General features: G+C 45.0%; 1 protein-coding gene across 1 annotated transcript; it reads right to left on the bottom strand.

The window, feature by feature from the left end:
- Positions 1-378: 378 nt before the first annotated feature.
- On the bottom strand, positions 379-18,135 carry UBE2QL1 (ubiquitin conjugating enzyme E2 Q family like 1). The gene is made up of 2 exons (XM_033061017.2): positions 16,842-18,135; positions 379-1,715 (listed from the first exon to the last, which is right to left on the bottom strand). The coding sequence occupies exons 1-2, from the start codon at positions 17,631-17,633 to the stop codon at positions 1,584-1,586; spliced, it is 924 nt and encodes a 307-aa protein (XP_032916908.1). The 5' UTR covers positions 17,634-18,135; the 3' UTR covers positions 379-1,583.
- Positions 18,136-20,734: the final 2,599 nt, after the last annotated feature.

Raw genomic sequence — 20,734 nt, forward strand, 5'->3', positions numbered from 1 at the left:
GCAAGAATACTTGCTCTGCTGCTTCTTCTATTGTGTTTGAACTCCATTGTACTGCTTTTGCTCTCTTATGCTGCATGTGGCTTTAAATCAAACTCCAGACCCCCAAGCCCTCTGTATAGTCTCCAGTGTTGCTGTAACACAAACAGAAACTGGTCAACCATTTCGATTTGTTCTCACGTTAGCCAGATAATGGAAAGTGCTTCCAAACACACACTGCTTTCCCCCTCCAAATCAGTCTTACAATCGATACTGTCCTACTTTCAATTAAAATACCACCACCACAGATACATCTATACGGTGCTTAGAATCTCACAACAGAAACCCCATTACTTTGAATACAAAAGCTGGCCAAAATGATTGAATTCCTGAGGCAACAGAAACGATACTGGTGATTTTATTCAGCACGTGTCCAATACGGTTTTCCATTCCGAATCCACATTTTTTAATGCTTTTCTATACCATTCTTAACATTACCTTCAGCTTTTATGGAGTTCCTTAGAAAGTTTTTTTTTTTCAATTTGTTTACCAGAAAACTTAAATTTTAATGATTAAATAATAGGACATTTATATACATCAGTGGCTTTTCTCAGATACTGGGCTCTAAGTACATACAATGTCTATTGAGTGAAAATAAAAAAGAAAAATTCCAGTCATGCAAATCATCTTACAAACCATGTTCCATTTGACTTGAAAATTTTTACTCTTTTTACTGGCATATCATTTCAAAATTAAACAGATAAAATTTAAGGTTGCTTTGTCCACTTCCACTCATTTGTTTTGCTGTTTTGAAGAACTGACAGGTCACATGCTACTGCAGAAGATACCGGTGGGGTAATCATTGTTCTGCTACCACCAACCAACCCCTCTGAGCCCTGGTGTGGATGTGTTTTAAAAAACCACCTAACCTTCAGCTAACTGCACTGGTTTATTTCTGAACAGCACATCACAATATCAGCACAGAGAGCACATTGTAACCGGTTGGGTGATTCCACTTAATAATTTTTCAACACTAGGACCTTTCAGCATTTTAATTCTGGTTTCATTTATGAATTAAAGGTCATATATAGAGCACAAATGAGGTCTAAATTTAGTCACAGCAGACCACAGTTCCACATAAAGACAAATCTTCAAGTTATGTTGACCTGCTAGGAGACAAAGATAAACAGCACAGCAAACATGTACCTGCAATGCACTGCTTCCCTATTAAATATTAACTGTTTCATTTACATTTAAATGAACTGAGCAGTAATGGATAGACTTTCCAATACTGCTGTTTGGTGCTGCTGTCATGGAAAGAAGCTGAAGACAATGTGGGCTGTATGGGGGCAAATGACGCAATCTCAGCATCCGCTCAAGTGACTTCAATGATGACCATTCTCCAGTCTTGAAATATAATCCTACACAGCATTATTTTTTTTTTCTCTCCCTCTGTAAACACATCTGTTCATAAATAACTTAGATGTCTCCTTGACATTCATGGTATGTAACTGAAGCTGAAGTAGAAAAGGATGGGCGGTGTACAGCACTGAGGAGATGTCACAGTACTTTTGTTCAGCATTTTTGACAAGTGCAGGTTGCTAACATCAGCCATCAGAGACAGGCGGGGTGACCCACCCATACTTTTCATGGGTCTTCACCAAACTCTTAAATGTTGCTTCAGCTTCCTTTCGACTGAATGACTTTTTTGATTTGCCAGCTTTTCTGCAGATACGGCCCTGCGCCAAACACAAAAAGAAAACCTTCATTAAAGATGTGAACGTGTGGAAACCACAGATTTAACTTAACTTTTCAACTCATCAGAATGAGAGGCATCACTTACGGGTTCCAGCAAGCAGAGTTCCCCAAGTTGAGCAGACAGATGCATTATTAGAGATGATTTAAAATTATATTCAGTGAACGGGTAAAAAGGAGGAAAAAAAAAAAGAGAAAAAAAAAAAAAAAAGGAAGGGGAGAAAAAAAAAGGCATCTGCTGGGCTGTTCCTTTCCCTTCCCTCCTGCCCAGCCTGGGCAGCCCTGGCAGACAGTGACTGCTCGGGCACAGCTGCTCTCAGGGCTGCCCGTGCCTCACCCGCCGCTGCCACCGCGCAGGGACACCAAAAATGACATCCATCCTGTGGAACACTCCATCCTTCTTCCTGCAGCCTACTCGTGAGAAATGAATAGCTCTGCTCTTTCAAAAAGGAGTGTCTTAAACCAACTTGCTTCCATCTTAAATTGGAAGCTCTCATTTGATTATTACCCCTTCATGCCGAGTTTGATATTGAATGAAAATATACTATATGAAAGTATATATAATATATGAAAGTATATTTGCATATACTGCATTTTTATTACTCTGCTATTAGATATTACCTCTAACTGCATAGCTGTATGAAAATTCAAATCCTTGTTTGGGAGTAGAGACTTTTAATGATTTATCAATAGCTTACCTTATTTTTCACATTGGTCTGTGTCAACTACCCACCAACAGAGACAAAAAAAAGAATTACAGCTGCAGATTAATAGCACTCTACAACTATGAATACCTTTAAACAAAATAATAAATAAAATAAATACCTGTAAAGTATTTATGCCTACTGGATTTGTTATAAAATAGAAGTTTATTAAAGTCACTAGTCTAGTAATTTTAGTAATCGTTTGAGAGATTGCACTGAAAGCCTTTTTAAAAATAAATTGTATTTGATGAATGGATACCCTATTACAGTGTTACAAGTATTAAGAACCAAGTATGTTTTCATTTTTTTCTGTTCAAGTTGGTATGTTCTTTTTTCTCCCTGCTCTTTAGCTCAAAAATCATCTTTTGCTTCCCTGATTTTACTGTCAATTTGGAATAGCATGCAACAAATACTGAGAAAATAGTCAGGTATATGGAGGAAAGAAAAGGGGGAAATGGGAAAAAAGAAAACAAAATCTGTCCTCAGAGTATCAAATTTACTTTTACAGACTAAAATGAGTAAGATTAGTCTGCAGTGTGGCAAACAATTTCTTTCTAGAAAGCTGTTACAATATTGCAGAGGCTCTTTTGTGTTCAGCACTGCTCCTGTTAAAGCAAAACTATGTACACATGAAAGAGAATAGCTGTTTCCTACTTCTGTTTTAACAAATAATTTTTTGGTGCAGTTTGAGTTGTCTCTCAGAGCACACCTTAAACAAAGATTATGAATACCCTCCAGCTCCCACCTCGATTTATTCAGTCAATTTATACCCATTTGTTTTTCCCAAAAAAGCTGCTTTACCTGTTGATGCTTTTCCTCACCTTTGTCCCCAGCTACCATTTACAGACTAGAAATCTATTTCCTCTTTAAACCCCCTTGACAGACCAAACAGCAAGACACCTTCTACATCTCCATACAAATCTGGCAATTAATATGTCCCAAATAAGGATGATCTGAATGGTTGTCAATTGAGTCCCAATCATAAATTTTCTTAGAAAATGCTCATTTTTTGTTGTGACAGATGGAATAATTAAATAAAGCTAGGTAACATTTTTAAAATCCCAGTGAATAATCATACATAATTATATAATATATAATTAACAATCATAATTATTCTGCAGGAGTATTTTTGTTGTTACAAAACATTTTGTATTTTCCTCCTAATCTCAGGTTTTGTAGAGAAACATAGGAAAAGACAACACAAAGTGGAACAGAAGATTAAATCAACACAGAAAATGCTGTCCTCAAAATCTCACGGATGAAATAATTTTGAGAGCAAATATAAACTTTACCCTGCTGCTTAATTTCTGGATTAGATCCATTTGCCATGTCCCGTGTTTTGCACATTATTTTTTATCCTTTAAGGCTTTGATACCTTTCTGAATTATATGCATAGCACCTAGGACAGTATAATTCACATCTTCCCTGGCTTTTACAAAGTATTAATGCTAAGTTGTACCTAGAAATAGGATCTTTGCTCATGTTTGGTGTCGACTGTGTATAGCTTTCAAAGCAGGAACATAAGAATTCTCTGGGGTCGTAATGATGTGGTAAACATCAGCACATCATGTAAAATTTACTGGAGCCATATCAGATGAAAGGAGCATCAATTCATGACTTTATTCTGAAACCTTTCTGTTATTAATGCAACTTCCACTCTGGTCCCACATGCAGGTTGTATGTGAACTGCACCATCAAAGACCAGCTAATTCTACCCTGCTGCAGCCTATGTATTTCTATGCTTTTACAGAAACTATGGGTGGCATGGTCAGCACTGTCTCTTATTAACCAATATCCTGTCAGCTGTTTATAATTTGGATAAAATTTAACCTCCTAGACTGAAAGTTTCCCTACTTGGTGCCTCAAGTAAAAAGCAAGAAGGCTGGAATTTCAGCTGACCGACTTCAGATGCTTTCAAACCTATACTTGGGTGGTATCTACTATCTAAATGATTTTTAGATATTTTGCCATTCCCAGAAAATTCTTCCCAAGTTTAAGTAAAAAATGTCATTTTGGATGCAATTATAGAGGAAAGTGTCAAATGTTTTACCAGGCACTGCCACCAGCCCTGACTACAGTTTATTTTCAGCCTGCTACTTAAACATGCAGAAGCCTGTGAGCTGCTGCATTCTGTAAACATGGTAGTGATGGCAAATACAGTATGTAAATATGTGCTGTCCACAGCCCTGTTGGGCACAGCTGCATTTTGACCAATCCCCAAACCACATGTGTCACTACTGCTGGGGTAAGGAATACAGATCATTTGCATGGCCGACGTTTTGATGTGTCCAGCACCACATCAAGGGAAGATATCAAAGTGGTACCTAAACAAGATCAAAACATTCCACAAGAGGTTAAAAACAACAGCAAAAACCCAAGAAAGCCTTTCATAAAGATATCACTGTCAACTTCAGCTCTGAGAAGTCGCAGCAGGACTTTATTTAAATACTTGCAATACTTTCAGACGCTCACAGAGCGCCTTTCATAAAGGGATAACTGAAAACCTAATTAAAGAGTTGGAGAGAACGTTTCAGATTTTGCCATCTGCTGTGACTTCATGTACTTATCAAGATATAATTTTAACAAGCTTGAAGCATATGAAAGGTGAAAGCAATGCCACAGCACCCAACTGGTTTTTGTGCAGCCGTGCTGGAGTGCAGGGGGACGTGTGCTGTGCTCAGCTCCTCCCTCGCTTGTGCTCCTGCTGCGGCCAGCCTGCGTGGCACAGCCAGCAATCCCATGCCACTCATCCAGGCTTTGCCCAAACTAATAAGCTTGCACAAACAGCTGAGAAGCATCCAGTCTATAGCCCTGATAATGGTGGGCAGGAAGACCTGGAACAAGATCTGCTGCACCGAGGGACCAACCACTCCCTCCTGCTATGCTCAGCAAAAGACCCAAAGTGAATCTCACTTATGGTCTGTCTCCCTGTCCTGGTTTCAGTTGCAATAGAGTTAATTTATTTCCAGAAGCGGTGGTTTGGATTTAGCATGAGAATAATGTTGGTAACAGCCTGATGTTTTAGCTGACGCTGAGCAATGCTCACACTAAGCCAAGGATTTTTCACAGTGCCTGTGCTCTACCAATGAGCAAGTGCACGAGAAGCCAAGAGGGAATATGGCCAGGACAGACAGTGAGCTGAACTGGCCAAAAGGATGTTCCACATCATAGACCATCATGCCCAGTATATTAACTGAGGAGAGTTGGCTGGGAGGGGCCAATCACTGTTTGGGGACATGGCTGGGCATCTGTCAGTGGGTGGTGAGTAATGGTACTGTGCATCACTTGGTTTTCTTGTGGTTTTTTTTGTGTCTCTGTCTTTAATTACAATTGGGCTTTTTGTTATTATTATTATTATCATTATTATTATTATTATATTTTACTTACTTTCAGTTATCAAACTCCTTATGTCAACCCACAAGATTTACTTCCTCTTCTGATTCTCCTCCCCAGCCAGTCAGGGGATGAGATGAGGGAGTAACTGTGTAGTATTTGGTTGCAGCTGAGGTTAAAACATGACACATTCATATCTATGGGCCTCTGTGGACAAATCCAGGAGCTTTTCTACTTCCAAGTGATGCCACTGTAGTCTCTGTAAACACATCTCCCCTTCATAAAGCTCTGTGATGCTGAAGCACATCCTCAAAAATATTCAACTCAATAATATTATCTCTTTTAAATGTCAGTACCACTATCAGCAACGTGCCATGTCAATTCTTCCCCAGCATCACCAAATCACTACTTTGGACAGAGTATTCCAAAGACAGAGTTAAGTCCTGCACAGAAACCAAATATGAAGCCTGAAACTCCTGAGCTCACTGTGACCATATATTTACCCACAGCTGGCCTATGGTGTCATGAAAAGCAGTCTTGACATTTCTTCTGGTCCTTCCAGAGCCAGGAGAGCCTCAGGAGGATTTATCCGTACAAATTTTCTCTCTCCCTCTCTTGTCAAATAAATGATAGTATTTCCCAGATCCAAACCCAATAATTTTAGGATAGTCCCAGGTGTGCCTCCATGTATGTCCTCTTGGCACTCCCTAGGAGGACAGGACTGTGTAACAGAGATCAGCCTTCAACAGGATCATACAATCACCAAAAGTACTGGCTGGAAGGGACCTGTGCTGGTCTCCAAGTCTAGCTTAGACACTTGGAGCTGAACTGCCAACACAGCTCAGCTGTGGCACTGCACAGGCAGGTCCTGAACCCTTCAAGGTTGTGTTCAGTCCACTCCTGGTGCCACTCCCTGCTTTATTAGGTCCCAAATTTTCAGAGATTTAGCGTACACAGCCATGAGCCCTTACAGGGCTGATGTTATTGTGGAAACAATGTAAGCTGCTGTGCTGTGGATCTCTGAGGTTTCACAGCAAACCTTCAGTCACATCCAGACATTTTACCTGGACAGCTAACAAGAAGCTGTGTACATTTCCAGTAGTACACAGCTAAGAGACTCAGAGGCAGGCAAAGCTTTGTGTTGTTAGCACAGCTCTTATAACACAATCTCCTCAGCCCTATGTACTTTCATTAGTCCTGGCAATGCAAATAACTCCAGGTTGGTCTGACAAGGGCAAATCACACAAGCCTTCTGCACATGGGGCTAAACTTGGCCCATCAGGTAAGCCAGCATAAGGACACACGGATGGCTACAGTTTCCTTTTCTGCCTCCATCTCTTAACAGATCTCTACAGCAGGTTCTGCTGACCCAACCCTAGGTAAATGTCAAGAGATGGAAAACAAGCAGAGAGGGAGAGAAGCACACAAAAGACGACAGGAAGTCACTATGCCACACGGCATCTGTGGCGATCCCTCCATGGACAGGAAGATGACCACAAGGATATGCCCATTTTCCAAGTCTCTTGTGCCAGGCTTCTCCATGGGTGACACAAAATCTATGGATTTCCTAAATATTGAACCATGCTATGAGTTTCCAGTACGTAACATGTCCCATAATGTGCCAGTGTCTAATGGCTTTGGGCCCCAACTATTTTATGCAAACATACTCAAACATTTTCTGATAAGGAACAGAGGCACTCAGTGCTTAAGCCTGAACTAGCCTTATCCTAGAATATTTAAACAAGCTTTCAGAGGAAAATATTTCCACTGGCTTTAGAGAAGCGTTCAAAAGCAGAGCGATGCTGAAGTGAGTACTGTCATGCTCTCAGTGCAGTGATTGCAATGTGTCACAACATCGCTGTTAGAGCTCAATATACACAGTCTCTCCCCCCAATTACATGGTTTATAATTTTTTTCCTTCATGTACTGATGAGGCACAGTTAATCATGTCTCAAAAACTGCACACAATTTATATTGCACTGTATATGATTATTAGCCATAGCTAAAATAAAGCCGTTTAGAAAGTGATACAAATACTCTTATTGTTGCAGCATAAACGAATTAAAACAAGAAGGTTTTCCTGCAAATGTGCAATTTCCAAAGCAGTACTTCCATGCCTTTTTTGATCTCCTTTTTAAGAATAATCCATAAAAGAAGTGAAAACATAGCAAATTCTGGCTTTAAAGCATCCTATAAATTGTGCCTTCTGGGAGCATAACTGCTCTTTGTCCAGGAAAAAGAAAACTGAGTTGCAGCTGAGTAATTATTTATGCTCATTTGTCTGTGCCAGTAGCCTGGTGCCAGTAGCTGTTAATCGATACAAACGCTTGCAGCCCCAATCTCTGTCTGACAGCTACAGAGCACTGTGCTGCTCTTCCTCGCCTTTCCCTAAGCCAGCACCGAGCTGGCAGCATGATTTCAGCACAGATGAGGGTTAAGACACTCCCTACCTGCATTTTATGGGTGGGACAAACTCTGTGCTGGCCAAAGAGTAAGAAAATTGTGGTGGCTGGCTACATCACTGGTAACTCAAGCATCTCCAGGGCTGAAGGTATGATAACATGATGTACTTCTGTCAAAAGACAGTCCCTGTTCCCTGCCACCAGAAGGGCACTTGCTAGTCTGGGTGACAGACGGGTGTTTTCTCTGCTATGTATTCTCAGTCTTCTGCTGAGCTTCCTGGAATACCTCTCTGTGGAATCAGGCACTGGCAGAGTTCCTGAGGGCCAGTCCAGGTGAGAAGGCTGGGATGACAGCACCTATTTGAATAAGCCCACAGGTCCTCCACATCGGCAACCTGAAGCTACCCAAGTCATGGGTGTGAACCCAAGCAAAGCTAAGCCAACCCAACCATCCTTTGTGACAGGCTGTAAGAACAAAGGCACCACAACAATGCCCATCTTCACATTCCCCTAAGTTTTACAAGGCTAAAACAAACAAAAAAAACCCTAACAAAACAAAACAGTAGTAAAAAGCAGGTTGCCTCTGGGAACATCTAATTGAGTTAAACCCAAATTTAGTAAGATCAGTCACAAGTGAATGTGCTTTTCTCCTGCCATTTATATGAATGTGCCCATCTCTTGACTGCAGCGTGTTTCATACTGATGCACAGGGACATCTACACAGACAGCCATCACTTCTGAGTGCTTTAAGTAAATGTCCTTTAGATAACTTATAAATTTGTCCACACTTTATGTGTGGCAAAGAGGAATATAGTGAAGTTATATGACTTGCCCATGGACAGCACCTGAAGCCAGTGGCAAAACCTGGAAGCTAAACTGAGATGACCTTTTCTCAGGCTAAGTTCTCAAACTGTCAAACAATCTCCTCCTGTAAATAATTATAGAAAACTTCAATGCCAGGTATATTTTAATGGAAATAAAATTGTCAAGTTTACAGAAAATGTAATATTTATAGAAATTTGTAGATAATATGGAAAACTAATAACATCAATTTCTTCTGTTTTGCGATTTTGATTTTTCCATGGACACGTATTATGGAAACAAGCCCTTCTTACTGCAGCTGGAGGCCTGTTACCATTTGTAGCACGAGCCTAGGAACATGAGAAATACCAAGTCATTCCGCAGCTCATAAAGCCTGCCCATGACAAACATCTGAGCTCCAGGCCATTTCATAACACAGGCTTATGTCTTCCTTCCTCAGCTTTATTTTCACTCGTCTTTGAATGCAGGTTTGGGATTATAACTGACTTGTAACTCTATCAAGGAGTCACTGCAGAAGTTCCATGGGCTTTGGAGAGCCTGTGCAGCAAAGGATTAAATCAATGAGGACCATCGATTTTAACAAAGAAAACGCACAAGATCGTGAAGTAGATAAAAAGACATTTTCCAAGGACAAACTCTGCACATGCACGAGGCAGGCACACATCTGCCACGTGTGGCTGAAGATGGACACGCCTGATGTATCCTTCCTCAGAGTGACTTTTAATGGGAATAGGGAGAATCAGATGGGCACCTTGATCCTGTTTCAGAAGAGGAATCACCCGAACATCTGGAGTGTGGTGCCCTCTTACCTGTTTCCTGCACACTGGTAGGGACTACAAATTCACTTTCACACTTTTCCCTAGCTCAGGCACTTTCAATTTCCAGTGCTGCGTTCATTTCACTGTGACCCACATTAGGTAACAGTATCTCATCCTTCCTGTAAAGCTTGTCCTGAGACTTCCAGGATCTACTCAGTTACTGCTGTTTGCAGATGGAGTTAAAGGCCAATACCATGAAATGCTCAGCAGCCTCCAGAAATTACCTGTGGAGTGCAAGTCAGACCAGACCATGCACTTTCAAAAAATACAATGATACCCAAGAGAAACCTGCTATTCCATTCGCAAGTGTGACAACTGGATCCTGTGCACCTTACGATTAAGACAGATTTTGAGCCATTTAGCCAGCTTAACTACCACAGCATGTGAGGTTCTCCCTGTTCAACTGCAGCGGAATTGCACCCAGCAGTCCTCCCACTGCCCATCTCCCTTTGCACTGAATGTCAGCATTACCTTTTCTGACGTTTACAGGAGAAAACTGGAAACTGCATGTGAAGGGCTGAATACATCAAGGAAAAGTAGAACCCTTCACTGACTCTCCCCAGCCCAAAGGAGCTTAGACAGGAAAAAGAAATGCAGTAAATATTATGTTACTTAACCACTGTCCCACTTTGTGAATGCAGATGCCCACAGGGGGACATGGCACAGATCATGGCTGGCAATCAGACTCCCAGGATATGAGGAGTTGAATTACTGTGGAGTTACAAATCTTCAGTCTGGAAGCATCCGGTCATGCATGGAAATCCCTGGGCATTGTGTGGATGCTAAGAAAGCTGCATCTTTTCAAGGCTAGCCTGTAAAAGGAAGAGTAAATCTTCCTCACAATAGAAAGTGGGTTATTTAGGTTACTCCTTCAGGACATCACCTTTCGTGACTAGGCTTTCTGCATTTGAAAAAATACAATTTTCAATGAAGTATCTGACAAAGCACCCCAATGCTTCATGGTTCTCTCTGCCTGAACACTCACTGAAGAAAATGAGTACTTCTTACATAATTCAGGGAAGAATCTTGTTCTTTTTAGCAAATTCAATTTTCACACAAAATCCAAAGCCACAATTCTTACAAATTCTTATTCAGAAGACCAGCTAAGTATTGCCAAGAAGAATAAAAGCATGTTTGAAAATTAGTAATTTGGCTCAATTTAGGGATTTTGTTTATTTGATGACTATTTCACAGTAATAAGGATAGTTCAAAGTATTTTAAAATTTTCATTTTTATGCTTTAAAGGAGAAAAATGGAGATTATGTTCCCTCTGCTTTTTAAAAGAATTAAACCAACCTCCTATTTCAATGAGCTGGAATCCCTGTGTCTTCATTCCTCTCAGCAGAATACATTTGCATGATAATAGTGGATGGTCAGAAGACCAATATATCAGAGTACACATGAACAATTATTTTTTCCAGCCTGTTTATCAGGTCTAGCATCTCAATACACATGCTCCCATGTAAACTTTAGCTTCCAATCCTATGTTTCTCAAATGAAATGAAAGGGACATCTTAAGAAGGTCAAGAGATCTGATTTTCCTCTGTAGGCAAACAGTATTCTGTTATCTCTTGGCCCCAGCATTTTTAACTTTTCATGGGAAACAAGTCCCCTAACACAGTCTTGGTCTGTTCTGTCATCTTTGTATACGAGTTGATGTTTTTCACCCATGAACCTAAAGCAACATTTCTTCCCATGAGGATAACCATCATCATTTGCTCAGGCAACTAATCAAAGCAAAAAGTGAAACAATTCCATTTTTAAGGCCCTAATAGAACACAATGGATCCAAATAATTCAGAGACCACTCTGTACATTTCTGCAGCCTTTGAGATTAGCTGATTTATTCATGGCTACACTCCTCAAATCCAGCATCTGGAGTATGAAAACCCATGGATCTGCAATTAATTTCTGCTATACATATTTGAAAGACCTGGAGTCTGCTGACCTCCTGGACACTGTGTAAGTCCCATCTGCTATCTGCTCGCTCACACTTTTGTTTGAAAGGATGAACAGGGAGTAATTTAGACCATGATTAACAGCTACCTTCTGTAGCTGTCTGTCATAAAACAAGCCCATTTCTGCTGTTTCAATCTGGTAAAACTCAGCTGGGATATTCGAATCTTTAAAATGGAAAGATAAATCCATTCAACAGTCATAAAAGGCACACAGCATTTGAAGCAAACGAAGAGAGTTCCACTGAGGTGTTTCTAAAGTTACAATGGGAGGGATCAAAGTACTAGACACCAAGAAATTTCTTGGAATTCAGAAACTTTTCCAATACAAAATTAAAGCTTAACTACAAACTGTCTTTTGATTTTTATTTAAATCATTACATAGAAGCCCACAACAGCAAGAATACTCAGAATTAGGGATACCCTGTTCCTTTAGTAATATATCCTGGCAAATTTTCCATGTTTCTTCTGTTCTCTGCAAGAATCCTGAAAAAAAAAATTATGGTCCTCCTATCAACTGGAAGAACAAGGGAGCAATTCCCTCAAAAAGAAGATTTTTTTTTTTAGGAGAATCTGAAGAACTGACAGTTACCCGCCAGCTGCCTTTGTCTGGTAGTCTGGTCCCCAGCCTCCATGGAGAGAACAAGGGACTTGTAAAAAAGAGGACAAGGCATCTACTGGTCAGCACTACCACAAGCTTACATCTAAAGTCCCCAAGGCATCAGGTGCAGCTCTGTTTGTTGCTCTCAAAAAAAAGAAAAAAAACAAAACCCTGGTGCAGTACTTGGACACTGGTATATATAGCTTTGTCCTCTTTTACATGTCCACCAAACCATTCTGTCCAGTGAGAAACAACACCTCTATTAGAAGACACAAAACCCTCTCTTACTCTTAGACAAAGTCTGCTCCTCTTCCTTTGGGACCACATCATCTACCATGTTTTCTAAGGAACGAGACGACTCCTCCCTGAAACATGGGCACTGGTCTCATCTGTCTGCACTGTCACTCAAGGAGAGCCCATCATGAACCTCCTGCTGTGACACCCCTCTCCAACAACCAGTACCCTTCCTCCCTTCCTTCCTATTATTGTGACCATTACACCATTATCTGCAAGTGGAGAGGAACTGACTAATTTTTAAACTTCTCTCTGAAATCATCAATAAATCATTTTCAACGGCTAAGAAGGAGTAACACTCCATGGGCCACTTCCACAACCTGGACAGACACAGAAAGACAGGCATGGGAAGCTCTGCCTAGACAGACATGTTGAACAGTTGCCTCCAGGACAATAAACAACTGGTATTTAAATCATTTCATTAGCATCACCCCACCTTCCTGGCCGGCACCCTGGCTCTGCAGCAGCTCACGGCGACTGTTTCGCCGGTTCAGCAGGGCCAAGCTCTTGCCTGTGATGACAGGAGCCAGCGAGCAGCTGACTGTGCAGGAAGCAAGTACAAAGTCACGCCTTTAAAAGCAAGGCTACAGTTGAGTTAAGGACAACACCAAGTTGTTTAAAATAGGATTCTGGATCCCAGACAGATAAACAGTCTTCGGCCTTTGATGTACTGAGAATTCCCCTCAAGATACTGACTAGAGCTGTGTGAATAATTGATTTTCTCCGCTGAATAGCTGAAGCAACCAACCAAACAAACCCCAACTTGTTTGTTAATTAACATTTTTTTTTCCTTGAAAACTGAGGGGGAAAAAAAGTTAAATTTGGGACTATTGAATTGTTATATTCAAACAAAAGTAATTTCTCTTCCATTTTAAATATTTTTATTTACAGACAAAAAAAATATCTAAAAATGCAATGCTAGATTCATGATAGGAAGTTAGGGTGTGCATCGTATAAGGTAGGGCATCTCTCAGGCAAGGTAACCTGAGGCATATGGCTCCTGCTTGGTGATATCTAGTGAAACAGCCATGTTGCTTTAAAATCCAAGCCTGGGAGATACGCTCAGGTCTCGCAACTTGGACACAGGTTTTGCCACTTACAAGCACTTTGCTGAAAAGTAACAAAAAAGTGCTAAGTCTTCTTTTCTCTGTTGTACATTTAAGTTTCTGTACAAACACAACTCCTAAGTGACATTCCATGAGACATCAGAATGACTTATCTCAATTTCTCTTCTACTCTGCCAAAGACCCGTGAAATCCATGAAAAAAACATCTACATTTGCCATGGATCTTAACCATCTGAAAATGTATTTTTAATGTTAATTTTATCTGCTTTTGGATCACTTTGTCAGAAAACAGAAGGTCATCCATGCTCAGTTAGTACTAGCTCTACCAGCACACCAAGAAGTGCTGTTTCTCTTTGAAGAACCAGCAGAGAATGACAGCGCCACAGCTGGCTCAGTGAAATGGGACTGATGAGAAATGTCTCACGAAATGAGCCACCTTGATTCCATCCCCTGAATCACCCCGAGGAGGAAGGAAAAGCCAGCGGAACGCTCAGCCCTGCCCACTCACACTGGCATCTGTGCCAACCACACTCTTGGATACGTCACCAGCTGGAGTATTCACAGCGATTTCATGCTAAATCATGGCACCGGGAACCAGAGACATTGCTCTGGAAGGTCCCCTTGACTCACTGATGGTGACAGTGCCCCATCTCCCCCTCAGCCCGATGGCTGCTGCCATTTGCTCAGGCAGTTTCATTCTGAGGCAATGGAGAATGGCCCTCACCCTTCCAGCCTTGCTGATCAACAGCATCTTGAATAGTTCATGCTATGACAGGTTGCAGGCTGCTTACAGAAATTGCACAATCAACCTGGGGACAACCATGGCTATTTGTTTGGGCTGGCTCCTTGCAGGCACCAAGACTGCCCACGGCACGGCAGGAGTCACCCAAAGCTGGCCACACAGCGCTGGGGAATGCAGCATCTCAGCCCTCGATGCTCCGTCAGTTCCATTTTCATTTTTAAAAACTAACTGGTCAAAAGTAGATCACCTGTAAAATGAAACAGGGATAGGGGAGCGCCAGGCGTATTTTGAGCCCTATTATGCAATGGAGTGGAGATTACATAACGAGGGGAGTGCAATTACAGAAACGTGGCTCCCATGACACAGAGCCCAGCTACAGTGACAGGCCGGCAAACCCATCACAGGCAACATCTCTCTAACCCAGAAAATAAATGCATTGACTGTACTGCCTAATAACCTTTCCACTTGGATTGAACAATCTGGGAGGTTGACACGTGCCATGTCATATCAATTTAACTACTAAGTTACTGTCAGCAGTTTATTTCTGCCGTTTTTTTTTTAAATCCCAGTTCTCTTTTTGTCATAATTGACTTTGCAAACTTCTGGAAGAATGCTATTGAAACTCTTGCTTTTTAAATGAGCTTATTAATTATGCACACAAACATCATTTGGTAATCAAAAATTGCTACTATTTTCTGGAAATCTCTTAAGTGGTTTAGGAAAGAAAATTGTCATATTACATAGCTGTGAATTTATTACTAATAAAACAATTCAGTGCTTCTCTTCACTGAGCCATTTTATGATCCCAGTAAATATTCATTTAACCCCTTTAACATTCAACACCAGAAAAAGAGGCTGAATTGTTAAAAAATGAGAGAATTTAGCCTTGTCCTTCTAAATTCTTGTAACAAATAACAAAAACTATGACCTCCCTAAAAAGAGACAGGTTAACAAACAGTGAGATGCAGTACGAGCAGCTACAGAACTTCAACGTACCTCAGGTTCCATGTTAATCAAATAACTTTATTTTTTCCTTTCTTGGTGGATGTTTTTTTTATATCCCAAGGTGACCTAGGAAACTTGACCTCTTGAAATGAAGTGCAGAGAAAAATACTGTCTGATTAAAAAAAGAAGTAGGTCCAAATCAAATAGGTTAAAGGGAGGACAAGCCACTTACAAAAGAGTCTGTTGAAAAATCAAAATTAATTTCAGTCCTAAGAAGAAACAAGCCTGTACTTCTCTTCAGGCAAGTAGTTCCATAGGAGCAACAACAAATAAAAAGTATGTTATTATTTATTTTTTTCCCACCTCCTTGCCAAGATAGAAATTTAAGAAGTTACTCGGTACCATTTACTGACGGACGCGGAACTGTGCATGTCCTCCGAGTTCAAGGGCATTCACGAACAGGAAAACCACCCTGCCACAGCCATGTGTGCATTGCCCACTATAATATAAAGTGTAACATGAAGCATGAAGAGCTACTGCCTACCAGCAATATTTGCGAATTTATTAAAAATGGCTTATGAAACATTCTTGTTCTACGGATATTCTGCGGGAGAAAAAGAAAAAAAGAAAAAAAAAAAGCGGTATAAAATGCACCGATTCAGGTCAGACGAGATCTCTGCCGGGAGAAGCGATCACCTCCTTTGAAGAGGAGAGCTGGCAGGAACCGTCTGGCTGCTGCAGCTGCAGTACCTAGCCCAAATTACTTGTTCTTTTCGGGACGGACGATCTGAAACCTATACAAGTTTGCCAGCAGCTCGGGCAGCGACTCCGGCGTGACCCCGCGGCAGCTCGGCGCACTGTGCCAAGCCCCAAAGCCGGGCTCGCCCCGTGTCCCCGGGGGGATGCTATGCGGGACAGCGCAGACAAAGACCTGGGGGCAGCAGCTCCAGCGTCGCGCCCTCCGCCAGCGGCAGCACCGCACGCAAGGGACCGGCGGTATGGCCGACTGCTCGGTGAAGGGCAGGAGGCTCCAACCCCATACCCCGCCGGAGCCCGGAGAGCCCCCTTTTGCTGCGGGGCGAAGGAGGTGCCCGTCAGGGGCAGCCAGCACGACATTTTGGTGTGCCACAGGCGGCACAGTCAAGCATAGGGACAAAAGCCAGGAGGGAGGACACGTTGGATGCATGTGCTCCTCGTCGCTCCAAGCTGCCCCGCACCTCTGCCGCACCTGCCCGAGAAGGGACCCCGGAGCCAGACACTCCGTGTGCCCCTGCCTTCGCCCCACCGGTGACACCAGGTCCCCGGAGAGACCGGGCCTGGCGGCGGACAGCCGCGGGCTGGCCGCTTTTGGGGCTCCCACCCGAGCACCGCTCAGACCCGCACGCCGAGCGGTGGATGCGGGCGCTCCTCCCCGAGAACGGAGCCCTACCTGCCCCTTGACCAGGCTGGCGGCGAACTGCCTCATGACGGCCTCCACGGTGTAGGCGCTGGACCAGCCGCGGGGGGTGAGCAGCTCCATGCAGATGGCCCCGCCGTCCAGGACGTAGCCGTTCTCCAGGCGGGGGCTAAGCACCCTCATGAAGGGCGGCGAGAAGGGGAAGTTGTCGGGGAAGGTGAGGTTGAGCAGGATGTACTCCGTGTTGGTCTCCTTCATGTCCTGCCACAGCACCGAGTCCTTGTCCACCTGGTGCAGCTTCACGTTCCAGTCGAAGAGGCTCTCGTCCACCAGCTCCACCGAGATGAAGCGGTCGCTGAGCCGCGCGATGTCCTGCAGCTCCTTCATCAGCCGCCGGGTCCGCACCTGCGTGCAGTGCTGCTGCCGGCCCGCGGGCACCAGCGCCGCCGGCCCCGACCCGCACCCGGGGCCGGAGCCGGGGCCGGGCCGCTGTGCCGCCTCCTTGCCGGCGCCGGGCTCCCTGCCCACCTCCCGCGGCTTCTCCCGGCCGACCCCCGAGCGCGCCGGCTGCGGGGGCTGCTTGGCCGGCTCCGGCGCCTTCTTGTTCTTGTGGCTCCCGGGGCTGCCCTCGCTGCTGCTGCTGCTGCAGCCGCCCCCGGGGGGGCCCTGCGGCTGCAGCTTGTTGCTGCTGTTCTTCTGGTTGCCCCTGCCGCGGAGCGAGGAGCCCTGCTGGCTGCTGCTGCGGTGGTGGTGGTGGTGCTTGGGGTCCTCCGTGTCCCGGCTGTGCAGCCGGATCAGCCCGATTTTCCGCAGCAGAGTGGCCATGTTGTGCGCGGCTCTGCGATCCCTCCCGCCTCTGAGCACCGGTGGGGCTCTAGTGTGGTTATGATCAATTTAAAGCCCGGCTCGGCGGCTTTGCTTCTGGCGGGCGGGCGGCGAAGCGCCTCTCCGCCGGTCCGGGGCGGAGAGGCGGCGGCGGCGGTGCTGCCGCGGTGCCGGAGGATGTGCGGCCGCCGCTCAAACGCCTCCCCTGCCTAGAGCTGCGGCGGGGAGCACTGCCGCAGCGGGGCTGCTCCCGCGGACATCACGGCCCCGCCGCCGTGGCCATGATCCCGTGAAAAGGAAGGAGGAGGAGGATGGTGGGGGGAGGGGGGGGAAAGGTAGGAAGGGGAAAAAAAAAAAAAAAAATCCCCCAGCCGCCCGCACGGGAGAGCCCCCTTCCTCCCCCCGCACAGCGGCGGCGAAACCGCCTGCGCTGCAGATGGCTTCCCCGGCACCTTCGGATCGCGCTCGGCCGAGCCAATCCCCGGCGGCTCCCGGCGGGCCGGGCCCCGCTCCGCTCCGGGCGCCTCCCCCCGAGGCGGGCGGGGGGCGGGAGCCCGCCCGCGCAGCCCCCGCTGTGCCCGCGGCGCGCTCGGCCCTTTGTTCGGAGAGCGGCGTCCGCCCGGGCAGCGCCGCCGCGCCCCCCACACGCCTGGCGGCACCGGCGCTGCGGGGCTCGGCGGGGCGGCGGGCAGCGCCGGGACCGTCCCGCTCCGCCCCGCGCTGCGGCAGCGGCCCCGCCGGCCGGGCGGGCCGGGGGCGGTGACGGCGGGGAGGGGCGCCGGGACAGACCCGCGGGTGCGTGGGCAGGTGTTGCACACGTACGTGTGTGTGTGTGTGCGAGTGTCGGCTCCCAGACGGCCGGGAAACGACACCGTGGCAGCTCCGGGCACGTGTGCGCACACGGACGGAGCCCGCACCTAACGCGGGGACAGAACAGCTCTGTGGTCATCTGTAAGGAAGGACACGATGGCATTTAAGTGCATGTGTATTCACGCCTACCTGCCTAAACACACATAATCACGTGTATAATGCCTATGAAAATCTATGTGTAAACATGGTTAAAAAACAGTTGAAAGTGCATAACGTGTGTGCGTGCATGCATTTTGGTATTTGTTGTGTTGGGAATGATGGGACAATCTTGCTTTCTTCAGTACGGCAGATACACATTTTCCATCCCTCTCATACCTGCTCCCCTCCAGACCAAGTAGGTCTGTGCTCCTGGGACTCTGTGTAGCACAGGAACGAGCAGCTGATTCCCATATCTCTGTGCCCACCATCTTCTTTACCTCCAGACTGGAAAATAAAAAAAATACAAGAAATGCTTTGAGTTGGGGAATAGTGAAGGCAGGGCCCAAAGTGTGGTTACATCTGTTGTGTGGACGATGTGAAGAAATAAGCAGTGTGTGCACATAGCAGCATTATTGTATTATTATAATATTATATTATTTCCCAATGAGGATCTGGAGGTAGATCTCCTCTTGCTCCGTGAAGACTTCGTAGAGCAATGTCAGGAGATACTAGCAGAGCTGACCTGTGTGTGCTAGCCAGTGCTTCTCCATCAGCCTGCTTTGAACAGGGAGAAGATGAAGGGCTGTGAGCAAACTGTCAGTGATGGCCTGGGAGGCCCAGGTGCCACAACACTGTCCTTGTTTGCTCCTGCCCTCTGTCCTGTTGACCTTGCCAATCCAACAGTGTGATAACCCTTGGAGCTGCTTTCATCCTTTCCTGTGTGCAGATACCCAGCTGTGTCTGTTGCAGGAGGTGGTTGCTAAGTCCCCTACCCCTGAGAAGGTCTGTATTGTGAAGTACTGTTGACAGAGTGTTTCCCTGGAGGTCAGACATCCAGATGAACGTGAAGTGTGTGAAGGCTTAAGTGTCAAAGGTTGTTCTGTTCCTCCCATATTCATCTCCTACCTCCTGCACTTGCCTGAGCAGTTGAAGAACCTCCAGTTTATAAGTTTTTGGAAACTGTTTTCAGGTCTTCCCTTAGTAGCCTTCTGGTGTGGCTGAAATGCCACTCCCCTGAACTTATTGATGTCCCATCCATGGAGCAGGGAAATTTCTGAAATGCAGACAAACTGCACCCAGACATCTCGTGGTGTATGGTGCATCCAGGAAACAAGTAATCTGTGCTTCATCGGGAAAATGACTCCAGCAGGACTTCCAGGGGGAGAAGCTGAGGCAGACATGGAAAATTCTCATTAGCATATGGAACAGGGCACTGAGAAACCTGATGGTTTGATTGGAAGGTTGGAAGACTGTTCCTGCTCTGGTGCAAAACTGGCAGTCACAGAATCTTCACCTGCAGATTCAGTCCCCACAAGCAGTGCCCAGGTGGCACAAGGTGCTCAGTGCCACCTCTGCATGAATACCTAGGGTAAGGCAGGTTGGTGTGGCACAGATGCAGAATGGAACCACACGTGAGCCTTTGCATTGGCTACATTAATGTTTTAAACTGAAAGGTCTCTGCATGGTGCTCCTGTGGCAGGTGGTAGCAGGAGCCATGATCATTAATTTAACATTATGGAAGTTATTTACCTGTCTCACATTACTGAGGTAGCTGCCCAGTGGTGAAGCCAAAAGAAAGAAGCAAGGTCTCTGCAAAGGAAAGCTGTAGCCAAGCATCCCCTCTGTGGCCACCACTGCTCTCTGAAATGGTACAAGATTAATGAAGGAAGTGATGAGAAAGTTGTTTCAGCAATGAGGAAGGTGTAATAGGTGTCCCTGGCCAAACAGGGTTCTGCTGCCACAGGGTGCTGCTCTGGTGGTGCTGAAAGTAGTGAAATTCATCAGAGTCTGTGCCCATACTGTCTGCAGGATCAAAAAGCTGAAGTGATGGAGCAAACTCTTCTTTTTCATACCCAGGCTTCCTCAGCAAGCAAGTTATTTGGTTAGTCCAGTATGGACTCTGGATGGTTTGAAGGCAAGTCTCGAGGGAAAACAGGTAGTAAAGCATCATGCAGGTGAGACTTCCCCTGTATCTAGACTGTCCTTATCCACATATTCCGACTGACAAAAAAAAGATAAAATTTGGTCCATGATCTCTCCTTTACACATTCCTAATAAATTTCTGTTCCTTAGTATCTTAAATAGTAGAAACA

Source organism: Catharus ustulatus, chromosome 1 (genome assembly GCF_009819885.2).
Source record: "Catharus ustulatus isolate bCatUst1 chromosome 1, bCatUst1.pri.v2, whole genome shotgun sequence".
Lineage (NCBI taxonomy): Eukaryota > Metazoa > Chordata > Aves > Passeriformes > Turdidae > Catharus > Catharus ustulatus.

Excerpts from the sequence above, each read along its gene's own strand:
- UBE2QL1 (XM_033061017.2), bottom strand. The coding sequence starts at position 17,633 with ATGGCCACTCTGCTGCGGAAAATCGGGCTGATCCGGCTGCACAGCCGG. Across the intron at positions 1,716-16,841 it reads CCAGCCTGGTCAAGGGGCAG|GGCCGTATCTGCAGAAAAGC; the intron begins GTAGGGCTCCGT and ends TGTTTGGCGCAG.